Source organism: Eurytemora carolleeae, unplaced genomic scaffold (genome assembly GCF_000591075.1).
Source record: "Eurytemora carolleeae unplaced genomic scaffold, Eaff_2.0 scaffold359, whole genome shotgun sequence".
Taxonomy (NCBI): Eukaryota; Metazoa; Arthropoda; class Copepoda; order Calanoida; family Temoridae; genus Eurytemora; species Eurytemora carolleeae.
Genome location: NW_019396374.1, coordinates 282,790 through 295,210, shown reverse-complemented (window position 1 = coordinate 295,210; position 12,421 = coordinate 282,790). Strand labels below are relative to the sequence as shown.

The following is a 12,421-nucleotide window of genomic DNA, read 5'->3' as shown; positions in this document are numbered from 1 at the left end:
TTTTCAAATATGTTTTCTTTTATTCAGGGTTTAGAAATTTAAGAGCTTAACATCTTCAATTTTTTTTGTTTGTTTTTCCATGAATCAGTGTAGCTAGTTACAAACATTTTTACTATATAACTGGATTTTGCGATAATAAAATTAAATTTTTGCAAATTTGCAATTTTTTTGCAGATTCTAAAAGTAGAGCACAAGAGCTTTCCAATGATGTATCATTTGTCATATTTGGACATCAAACATGGGATTTAGAGGGGGGCGGGGTCAAATTGACCCCACCCCAGCATATCCTGGTTTTCAAGTACCCCAGCAGAGATAGGGTTAAATGATTAGAATAATTTGGGGTTTTATTTACCTGAACTTTCTGAAATGGTTTTAAAAGTCCATTTGGATACATTGTCCATTAAATCATTTAGCCTTTTAATTTCTTCTGCACTACCACACAATGGAACATGAACAGAAGCATCATCAGAAAACCAATCAAGTTTGCATCCTGTCTTTTCAAAAATATACTCAAATACACAGTCTGTAAAACTGTACTCCTAAAGTAAAATGTTGAGTTTAATTGTTTTCAGATTACAAGGCTATTGCGCCCATCTTCTATTTTAACTTTTAATATTGCTCAATCTTTCAGAACTTTCTCTTCACTAAACCAATTAAAACATTTTGCGGATTTTCAAAATTTATGAAAAATCAAAGGTTTTTGGAAACAATTTTTTTGTAAATCTGAGGATCCCTAAACCTTCCCTGGGGTCATGTTAGTTCCCACACAAATTTTGGGCCCCATAGATTCAGGAGTTTGATGTTTATTAGATACAAACAAAGTTAAATAGATTCCTGATTAAAAACCTTTCCTTGTCTTCAATGCAATTAAATACTGCCGGGAGACGGGTTTCTATTTCACGCTCAAACTCAACCTGAACTTTAAAATATTAACATTTTAAGACTAAATTGGTTGGATGCACTTAAGGTTTAAATCCAAAGTGTTGTGAAAAGTTGCATCAGTTTTAAAGACTACTTTGAAATGTTGCAAGGCCTATAATTCTATGAATTTACCTCACCAATTCACGTTTATTTTTTAGAACTCTAATGCAGTTGTTTTTTGCTTTAGTATTTAAGTAGAAATTTGAAAAATTCTCATTGTTTTTTTGCATGAGAGTTAAGGAACCTTTGGATCACTGTGAAAAAAATACTTCTAGTATTGGTAGAAGCCCAAACGAGTTGCGCATGGCATGCCATATTAAATTACAAGACAGACAGAGAGTCTGTTTTAGCTGCAGTGGTGCACAGCCCACTATTCTGTCAGGGTTGCCAGGCTTGAAAAGAAGGACAAGGCTAAATTGAGAATATTTTAAGGCTACTTTTAGCCCTCTATAGGCTACTTATTGATGCCTAAATTTACTGTTTATTTACCTTGGTTCATACTAATTTATCACTAATTTAATCTTAAAATACTATTTACAAATTGAACGTACTCCAAAACAACAAATAAAAAGAACTAAGTTTTTTGTCTATATTAAAGAACCTTATTCTTTCATACTTAGACATACTATGATTAGAGATATTTGTTGTTTAATGTCGAGAATGTTTGTGCGGAGCTCCAAAGAAATTTATAAATTTTATTTGCTGAACTTTTATGTAAAAAGTATCAAAAAGGATGAAAAAATTTGCCAATTGATGAAAAGGCTACTTTTAGGCCAATAATTCTACAAAAAGTGGCCTTCTAGAAGGATACCTGGCAACCCTGTGTTCTGTCCTAGCCCTTAGCACACAACCTCCTGGTCTGTCCTAGTGGCAGCCTATGACCCAAGAAAGTGTCTTAATCTTACCTAACTCTAACAGCAATTGGGTGTAACTTTAGGCAACTGCCAAATTCTAAACACCTGAGCTGAACTTGGCCTGCATACTCACAGCAGAGTCAGACACTTTTGATTTTAAGTTTTAAAGAACTTAATTTATAATGAACCACCTACTCTGAGCACATATTTCTCACATCTGATTGGTCAATGATTCCAGAGATGAAGCTCTCATTGGTTAATTTGTTTCACCATTCATAACAAATCAACTAAAACTGAACGAAATTCTAAATATTGACCTTTATATATTCTCCCCGATTCAGTACTATTTTCTTTGCTTGTCCAATTCCACTTACATCAGAGGCCCAGAAATGCTTAAAAATTTTATCACGTTAATAAAATTTCAGTTTATTTAAAAAATTAAATAATTCATTACTCAGGCTGTGCGCCATTAAAAAGGAACAGTAGTTATTGTTCACACATCATTGACAATCAATTATTGTTAAAAATAATTTATATTTTTTATTAAAATAAATATGAAGGGGATACCACAAATGTCTAGGTATTTGGGAAATTCCTTAAATGTCTGGATATTTGGGGAATTTCCTAAATGTCTGGGTAGTGCCTAGGTTTTTGTGAAATTCACCAAATATCTATTCATTTGAGAAATTTCCAAAATCTTAAAATATACCACCTTCAAATATTCAAGTATTTGAGAAGTTTCCCAGATACCCAGGCTTTTGGGAAATTGTTCAGATACCCAGTCATTTGGGAAATGTCCCAAATTCCTATAGATGTTTGAGGTTTATTTAATAAAACTCCAGTACCTCCATGTATTTAATTAACACAGAAAACCTCCATGTATTTAATTAACACAAAGAACCTCCTTGTATTTTATTAACACAGATAACCCCCATGTATTATATTAACTCAGTTTTTTGAAGGCGGTATATTTTTAAGATTTTTGAAATATCTTAGATGACTGGATATTTGGGGAATTTACCAGTTATATGGGAAATTTCTGGAATTAGTAGTTATTTTGGATATTTTCCCAAAACCATGCTTAGGTCTGCTAGAAATTCCTATTTTTAACATTTTTGATAATTGCTGTCACTCTCAAAAACTAAACATACATTTTGAAACAGAACAATTTTGACAGCTACAAATAATCCAGATCAAGAGCCTCATTAAGAAACATCAATCGAATGATGCCAAATTTTAAGAACTTGCCCAGCACTTTTACCTTAGAGGAATGTAAATAGACATTAAATCCAAAAAACTCATGGAGACTTTGGTTCAGTGTGTTGTCTCCCAAGAACCCATAGAAGTGCCCAGGATGGTTAGGCAGATAGGTTTCATTTGGAGAATAGGTGTGGCAATGGCCTGCATCCCAAGGTTTAAAGTGAAAAATCCTTCTGTTCCATAAGCTGTCAAATGCAGAGCTAGCAATATATTCTGGTGCCTGCTGGTTTGGTAATTCCCCATTGCATGTTTCATCACAATAGCCCCATCCACCTTTACCCAGTGCTTAGGATCTAGGTCTAGTATTTATAGAAAAAAATATGGTTTAGATGGATTAAAACTATGAATATAATTTAGAATTTTATTAAATTGGGAGGGGAAATAGCACTCAAGGAATCATAATCAGTATTTATTATACAAGGATTTATATATTATTTTCTCTATGTCACAGAGGAAATTAATAATAATGCATCCAAAGTACTGCCTATAGCTGCTGATTTATTATCATAGACATGGAGAGCACACCAAGGCTTGGTATCATCAGTCATTGTGCAACTGTTCAAAGTTTGCATTTCTTGAGCATTAAATGAATCACAAAGTGCACTTCTTCCTGGATTAGTTGGATCCGTTAGGGCACAATCATAAAATGTATATGGGAAACTACACGGTCCAGTAATACTAAAAGGAGAACCAACAATATCGCATGGGAACTTTCTTAATTCACTCCTGTGCTGAACGAAATGAAAAATCTGATCTCTTGTTTGGGTATTTTCAATTGCCCACTTCTTCAAAGCCTCCGCCGACACATTTTTCCATTTATTTACTTGATCTATGATGGTCAAACTTGTGTCTTTGAATGTGTAAAGTTTGCAAAATGTAATTGCAGGAAATTCCACTTTTTCAAAATCAGCAACAGAACTGCAAGCAGTTGGGAATTAAATAAAAAAATGAATTATTTAAAAACTTGCCACATAACCTAATACTGGAGACAGAAGCCAGTGAGTAAATAGTAAAAACTCAGCTATGATTTTTAGAAAAATCTTTAAAAATTATTTGGTAAAAACACTCACCTGAACACTAAAGTTTTTTTTGCTAAAAATTTGTCAACAGATGTACTTCCTATATATAGATACAGTATAATAAGACATACTAGGATTCCTGTTCGAACAAAATGCTGAGCTCTCATTGTTTCTGCAACAATAAGTATTTAGGGCAGGGCAGGACCCTAACTGGGTGTTTAATAAAGGTTGGTTTGCAGATTTGCAGATGGGAAAAATACACAAATTTTGAAATTTTAGCTTGAATGTTATGTTTCCTACAATAGAACATTTTTATAATCTAGTTTTGGAACTGTGGTCAATGAAATCTGTAGCTTTTTTAAAGAAACTCATGGGTAGTGGGTACCCTGGAGGGAAAATGCTTTTGTGATTTTAGTTATTTAATTGATTTTTTTTAATTCAAATTTTTTATTTCCCAAGTGTTTTTGAAAATTCTATTATTAATTGCTGGGCACTTCAGCTAGTTGATTAATTAAAGAGATATTACAAAAATCCCCAAAAAATAATCAGTAAAAATCTGCATCAAATGTTACCAAATCTTACATTTGATATTTAACCTAAAATGGAGAATTTGTAAATAGTAAATACATCTATAGTTCGTTTCTGTAGTTTTGTGGGTTTAAATAAATAGATTTCATGCTAAACAATGAACCCTGCTTAATATTTTAGAGTTGAGTAAAACAATGCTAGTCCCCTTTTTGAAAAAAATCCTGACCACCAGGTTCCCCCCCCCCTGATATGGCCCTGTTTGCATTAATAATATCCAAGAGTTGCTTGAACTTCAATGGTTTTGAAAGAATTAAAGAAAATATGTTGTTATGAGGTCCAGCCTCTGGTTAATAAGTAAAAACAACTATATATATATAATAAGGGTGAGCCAGGGAGCGGCCACTCACCCCTGAAGCTAAATTGCTCACCCATAGGCTGAAATTATAGGGTTGAGAGAAAATTTTAAAATTCCAAAGTGATAAATAAGAACATAAGTTCTGAAAAATCGCTGTAGTGATTTTAATGGAGAAAGTAATCTTTTTTACATATTTATTCTTACTTATAGAGAAGGCAAATATTTTTGTAGTGTCCTAAAAATACAAAAATAAAAAATTCACTCTAGGGTTAAGCTTTATGGAAAACCTAGGACTCTTTTAATGTCTTGGATTGTTATATCAAGGTTAATTTGATGAATTTAACTAAATACAATCTGTGCAGTCTTCTCTGAAGTTTTATCATTTCAGAATTCAAAAATATATAGAATAGAAAAAAACATTTTCTACTTATCTAGTGTAAACTGTAGAAACAAACCTTTTCATTTGTCAATATGAATAAAGATTTATGAATTGCTCTCTAGTGTTCCCACTGCTTCCCCTATGGGTGAGCAAAAATTTGTCGGGATGAGCAAGAAATAAAAATTTGGAACTTCGCTCATCCCGGATAAATTCCTGTATCTAACCCTGGAAATTGACGCCACCAAAATTATTCACCCTGATGCAAAGTAGTAAAGAGTTTTTAATAAAGGAGGGCAGGGCTGGAAGATGTGAAGAAAGTAATAATTAAGTTCAGAAAGTAATTTTATCCTAAATCTTCCAATACTTTGCTCAATTTTGGCCTGATACAAATTGGTTGTTCTTCTGAAAGTGGGTTTGTTCATCCAATGTAGAACAGAATTATGTTTTTGGCAATGGGGGATAAGATGAGTAAATAAAATTCTAAAATCTCTATTTTTTAGGGTTGATATTAATTGACCAGACCAGATATTTTTTTAATTTTAATAATTTATTTTATTTAAATTTTACAATATTTTTAAATATTCATGTGATATCAGATGGAAATATTTGCGATTTCTATATTTCTTGTTCTTCATTTTTTTCTTGTTGGTCCATCCTTCAATCATACTTTGGCTAATTTTTATAATAAAAAGAAAGAATTTTGTTGGATGTCCTTGTAGTTTGCCGTGTTACAAGTAAGAACTATTTTTAAATGATCTTGCTTTTTTCTGAGCCATCAATTTGAATTTGCTGAGTATCTTGCTTTCTTTTTTCTGTACTCTGTATACTCTTGCATCTTAATTTTTTCTGAACTCTGGATTGAATCTTTTTTTATCTGGTCACACATCTGTTTTCTGTTTTTTTCTTTTAGATCTACACATTCTAATCCCTTGTAGACAAGGGAAAAATGCATTTTGACACATATCTCTGATTCATACTATTCTTTAATTTGATATCTTGGCGCCAGAAATATCAATATAAATATAATAGAAAGTTACTGTTTGTCAGGAGTAGATATCAGATGTGTTTGCAGTTTTAATATTTTTTTCTGATCTAGGAATGTCTTGACTCCACATATCTTATGTGTAGTGCAGTCTCAGCAGCAATTAAATACACTGTTCTAGGGTTTCTACGTAGGGTAGAATAATTTTAGAAGGGGGGGGGGGGTTGATGTCTCCTTCCCTTCCCTAATGTGGTCTATATTCGCTGTAGGAAAATATGGCAGTGTACAGCTTGACACTAGAGATTCCCTTCCATTTTTTCCTTTTCCAGTTAGATTTTCTTTTTCTTTTCATGTTCTTTATTTTCTTCTTTTTTCTTGTTTAGCTTGTTTTTGCACTTTAAGACCTTTCCAAATAGTTCTTATAACATCGAGTTGTGGAAAAGGTAGAGGAGAGAGTTTAGGAGATTTGTAGGAAGAAGGGTATAGGGAATTGCTTCCCTTGTTCCTTCATTTTATACTGTTTCCCATAATTATAAGGAAACTCATAACTGCACCCCTTATGCAAAATGAGGAGTTGTAAGCCCTGTAAAGCCCTCTTGAGGGGAATCTTCTTTAGCAGTCCAGTCCTTAGTCCATTCCTCACAGCCGATTGAGTAAAAAACCAGTATCATTGTGCATGTATACCTATCAGGGGCTAAATTACTTCGTTCATCTCCAGAAAGGAAAGTTTTAATCTATGTATATTTCTTGCTTCCCCTGTAGTAAACTATATGCGCAACTAAACACAGCGCTCTCCCGGCGGTAAGGCTGGGACCCATATAAGATAGGTCCTTTCTCTCTGAAGTCAATGAGGCAACTGACCAGACCAGATATAATTTACATCTTTAGATCCACAAGACTTATACATTTTGCACAGCATTCTTTTACTTTGTTACATTTACTTAACGTCATACTGTATTTGTTTTTGTTTGTTTGAAACCAATATTTTCCAAAAAGTGAAACAATCCTGTCAATTGTGTGCATACCTTAAAAGCATGAAACAATTTTTAAGTTCTAAGTTATCTTTACTAATTGCCTACATCCTCTACCCTTAATTATTGAGTAACTTTTTTGCAAACTATTTTTTACTTTTATCATAATTTTAAAAGACCCCATTGAACACTATGCATTGTGACACAAAACGTAGCACATCATTTTTGGGCTAGAAAAACACTGAATTTTTCATCGTCAACGTTCAGACAAAGGTTTAAAGGGTAGCCTCGTCAAAAAGACATAACAATCTACAAATGGAGGGTTACTGTAAATTATGTCTAGGAAACAGTTTGTTACAGTTTGTACAGATGGTTACAGATACTTATTTTTAAAATAGGTCTTATAAATTTAATAACCCTGAGCTGAAAACTTTAGAATGGTGGATATCGGGATTAATGCTTGATCCACTCTTTTTGATAATTATGGAAAACCTAGCACTCTTTTAATGNCAATCAGAGAAAAGCGGGCAACCAATGAGAGAACAGAAATATTCTCATTGGAGAAAACAATTAACGGATATCCAAGGAGAGAGAAAAAGAGTGGATTAGGACAAAAATGAAAAGTTTCCACAGTGGATATTAGGATCAAGAAGTCAGGATTAAAGTTTATCCATTCTAAAGTTTTCAGCTCAGGCGTCTGAAACCCAACTCCAATTCTGGTTTAAATTATTTCCTATAAACTCAGTAACCCACGCGTCTGAAAACTAACTCTGGAAAATTCTAGTTTAAATTATTTCCTATAACTCAATAACCCATGCCGATGCGTTTGTAAACCAACTCTGGAAAATTCTAGTTATTAAATTATTTCCTATTAAACGATCTTCGATAAAATTATAATTAGGTTTTCAATTGTCCAATAATCTAGATATTGGATTTTTATTGTAAATTGTGTATTTGATAATAAATATTGGTAACCGATGTTTTGATCATTACTTGAAAAATATAATGATATTTTTAATGAACAGTGAATGCTAATGGCTATGTTCGATCCAAGCTTTAAACTTTGTTAACACAACATTTCCTTTTTATTTTTAATAAGTTTTGGCCAAAAATACAGATAAAAAATTCAGTGGAACAGTTTGACTTAATTTGTTTTATTCCAATAATCTATACAAACATAAATAGCCAATTCGAATAAAATATCTAAATTTATAATTATTAATTACTACTTAACCGAAGGTTGAGGAGGCCCTTGGCTAAGTGGTTTTCTCCTCAATTTAATTATCCTCCCTTAATCTCCCGGTTAAGTAGTAATTAATAATTATTTATTCTCCTGTTCAACGAAATAACCAACCTTTAATTCCCTCCTTTTTTTATTTCCAGAAAGGATAATTACTTATCCTCCCTATTTACAGGAAGGATAATTACTTATCCTCCCTGTGATCCATACAAATTTATCAAATAAATAGTTCTCTAATTTTATTTTATATTTACATTTATCGCTCTCTCAATCAATTTTGAATAAAATAGTTTAAACAAGTAAACTACCCGTGCAGGCCCTATATCGTAGATTTTACGCAGACCCCGTCGAATGCGTTGATTTCTACGCTATCAAAATTTTAAAAAGGAATTTTTTTTAAATATGTTGAAACCCGATATTAGACGCCTCCATTTCCCCCCATACTGGATAAGTTAGTGCTGCAGACGTCCTGGACCTCTACCTCAGGCGAGTCAAGGAGGATTTGGGTCTTTACACTGGGCCCCTTTTGTGGACAGGAAATGGGATCTCATTCACCAAAACTCCTCTGGGAAAGAATATGGTCGGAAAAGTGCCTTCTGCACAGTGCACATCTCCATATTGATGAGCCAAAAAAGTATACATTCCATAGCTACAGGAGGTCGGCTGCTACAGCTGTAGCAGATGCCGGAGCTACATCTGACCAAATGCAAAACTTTTTTGGTTGGACAAATGCCAAAATGACCACGGAATATATTTCCACCAGCAAAGCAGCCATTATTAAGGTCGCCCAGAAGCTTCAGGATACTGAGACAAAGGACATCCTTGGCCATATGAATGTTGCTGAGAAAGCCTGCAAGGAGAGTTCAAAGCTTGCCAATGAGAGTGCAGAGGTCTCCCAAGAGAGTCAGGTTAGCGACTTTGGGGAACTCTGGGATGATTGGAACCCAACTGGAGAGGAGCTGAGCAGAGCAACCTCAGCTTATAGGGTTCCTATGAAGATAAAGTCTGGAGCTAAAGTTTTCTACATAAACAAAATCGAAAAATTCCATTGCAAAATGTAAACCAGGTGTTTTTTCTGTCAATAGACAATAAACATATTAAATGAAATCTTAATAGCAGGGTGATTAAGTTACTTTTATCTTGTTTTTGGGACAAAAAATGAACGTGTTTGGACAGAAAATTATTTTTTTGGTAAAAAAATAACCTTTTGAATTATGTAAAAAAACCCGCAAAATATTACTTAATATTAATTCTGTATTTTTCGCAAAATTTTGTTTTTTCCCGAAAATGAATATTGCGAAAGGAAGCGCGCAAAAACGATGGAGAGCTTTGTAAAAGAAAAGGTTCTACAATTTTGCTAACAATTTTGCCAAAATTTTCGTGAAACAAGAAATGCGAAAGTTCCCTATAACAGATTTTTTTGTGTGGAATTTTTTACTCTTTTTCTACGAGGGGAAAGAAAAAAGGAAAAATTTTCTGAGAAAAAATAAATTTTCGCATAAAGTGTGAAATTTTTCCGAAATGATTTCTCCATTTTGATAGAAGTCCTATCCGGATGGAGAGCTTTGTAAAAGAAATGTTCTAAAATTTTGCAAAAAATGCCAAAATTTTTGCGAAACAAGAAAAGTGAAAGTTTCCAATAAACCGAATTTTTTTGGGAAATTTTTGATATTTGTTCCTACAAATGGAGTGCAAGAGAGGCAAAATTTTCGGAGAAAAATAAATTTTCGCAAAAAATGGGACTTTGTTTTCGAAACGATTTCTCCAGTTTGCTAGAAGTCCTATCCAGATGCCAATGAGTCACTGATTTCAAATCTTTTTGTTTAGAGATTTTGACGCCGGTACGTCTGGTTTTGCTTCTGTGGGTACAGCATGTTGGGAAACAAAGAATTCAGGGTTCATCACTTTTATAAACTATGCCAGGTACAGTGCGTTGGGAAACCAAGAAATCAGAATTCATCACGTTTATAGACTATGCAAGGTACAGTGTGTTCACGAAACCTATAGTATTCAGGGTTCATCACTTTTATAACTATGCAAGGTGGGGGATTACAGAGTCAAGGATTCGGAATTTGGGAATAAGGATTAATGACTTGGGAATTAGAATTAGGGAATAAGGATTAATGACTTGGGAATTAGGATTAGGGAATAAGGATTGATGACTTGGGAATTAGGATTAGGGAATAAGGATTAATGACTTGGGAATTAGGATTAAAGAATAAGGATATATGACTTGGGAATTAGGACTAGGGAATAAGGATTAATGACTTGGGAATTAGGATTAGGGAATAAGGATTAATGACTTGGGAATTAGAATTAGGGAATAAGGATTAATAACTTGGGAATTAGGATTAGGGAATAAGGATCAATGACTTGGGAATAAGGATTAAGGAATAAGGATTAATGTCTCGGGAATTAGGATTAGGGAATAAGGATTAATGTCTCGGGAATTAGGATTAGGGAATAAGGATTAATGACTTGGGAATTTGAATTAGGGAATAAGGATTAATGTCTTGGGAATAAGAATTAGGGATCCGATAAAAAGGGTTAGGAATTAGGCACCAGGGAAAAGGCGAGGATAATTTGAACAATAAGTACTAAGTAGGGATGTACTAAAGATTTAATTTTTGTCTAACCCTCCAATAACTATTTAAATTTCTAGTATTGTGAAATAATTTTTTGTTCTGAATATACATGAATTCAGGCCCCGAGACCTAAATGATACAGTAGTAACACTTGCACACGAGTTTGGACATAGTTTGGGCTCAAAACACGACGAGGAGGTTAGTTTGTAAAACATGTTAACAAGTTTTTAAGATCTTTTAATTTCAAGTGACTTTTCATTGAAGGAGTGTCAAGCCCGATTCTTAATGGTATCTTTTAGACTTTCATATAAGATCAAGAATGTATGAGACATCCAGCCTTTTTAAAGGGACTGTTTTTAATCGAACATACCACTGTATACAGTCTCTTTAATCATTTATTGTTTAGTATGAGGATGAGGATTGCGACGACAACTTTATAATGTCGTCTTTTCTCAACCAAACTACGCCAGACGAGTTTAGTAACTGTAGTATCAGGTAAAAAATTAAACACTTGAATTGGAATTAGGTTTTTAGCTTCAAACTTGTGATCAATATTTGTTAAATGTGATGATTGTTAAGTATCAGTGACGTCATATGAGAGGTAATGTTGATCCGCTCTACTGCCCATCCGTCCTATTGCCCATCCGCTATACTGCCCATCTGACCTACTCCAACATCTGACCTACGACAGCTGTAGGTCGGATGGGCATATCTTCTTGCCCATCCGACCTATTCATGGCAGCTTGTCATGCCTATAGCTCAGTATATATGATAGAAATAATTAAATGTAGCTTTCGGATGGCCACTCAATTTTGTAGGTCAGATGGGCACTTTTTGGAGGTCGGATGGCATTTTTCGTAGGTCGGATGGGCACTTTTCGTACGTCGGATGGGCACTTTTCGTAGGTCGGATGGGCACTTTTTGTAGGTCGGATGGGCACTTTTCGTAGGGGGGCCGAGCGCTGCAGCCATGAAAGACCTTTAATTTTAACAATTTTTAATAAAATTAGTGTATATTTAAGGTTAGGTTAGGTTAAGCTCATTTCTGGGCCGAGCGCTGCGGCTAGGACGGCCCTAGAAACCAGAAGTCGTCCTTAGGACGTCATGACGACGTCAATAATTACCAATGGGACGTCCGGCGACGTCGTATTTTAGGTGTTGAGGACGTGTTGAGGACGTTTAACGCAAGGATTCTTACGTCCTCACAACCTAATTTTCGAAGTCGAAATGACGTCACTTTGGACGTCCAAATGACCAAACTTTTGACGTCCAAATGACCAAACTTTTGACGTCCAAATGACCAAACTTTTGACGTCCAAATGACCAAA

The 12,421-nt window shown here is 34.1% G+C and overlaps 1 protein-coding gene and 1 long non-coding RNA gene across 5 annotated transcripts in view; one reads left to right on the top strand and one right to left on the bottom strand.

Moving 5' to 3' along the window:
- Positions 1 to 269: 269 nt before the first annotated feature.
- On the bottom strand, positions 270 to 4,931 carry LOC111701975 (uncharacterized). 2 transcript variants are annotated; one of them, XR_002765318.1, is made up of 4 exons: positions 4,106 to 4,931; positions 3,037 to 3,953; positions 2,093 to 2,167; positions 270 to 914 (listed from the first exon to the last, which is right to left on the bottom strand). It is a non-coding gene; the product is annotated as an uncharacterized LOC111701975 (long non-coding RNA). The 2 variants fall into 2 exon arrangements; XR_002765319.1 differs by lacking the exon at positions 4,106 to 4,931 and having other exon boundaries at positions 3,037 to 4,093.
- A 5,294-nt stretch (positions 4,932 to 10,225) lies between these two features.
- LOC111701981 (zinc metalloproteinase-disintegrin-like NaMP) overlaps positions 10,226 to 12,421 on the top strand; it is an 8,346-nt gene continuing 6,150 nt past the window's right edge. For all 3 annotated transcript variants that reach the window (XR_002765321.1, XR_002765320.1, XM_023473489.1), the window contains exons 1-3: positions 10,226 to 10,432; positions 11,214 to 11,292; positions 11,501 to 11,589. Coding sequence is in view for 1 of the 3 variants with exons in the window: in XM_023473489.1 (XP_023329257.1) it covers positions 11,534 to 11,589 (56 nt within the window). In the remaining 2 variants the exon portion in view is untranslated. The remainder of the gene's footprint in view (positions 10,433 to 11,213; positions 11,293 to 11,500; positions 11,590 to 12,421) is intronic.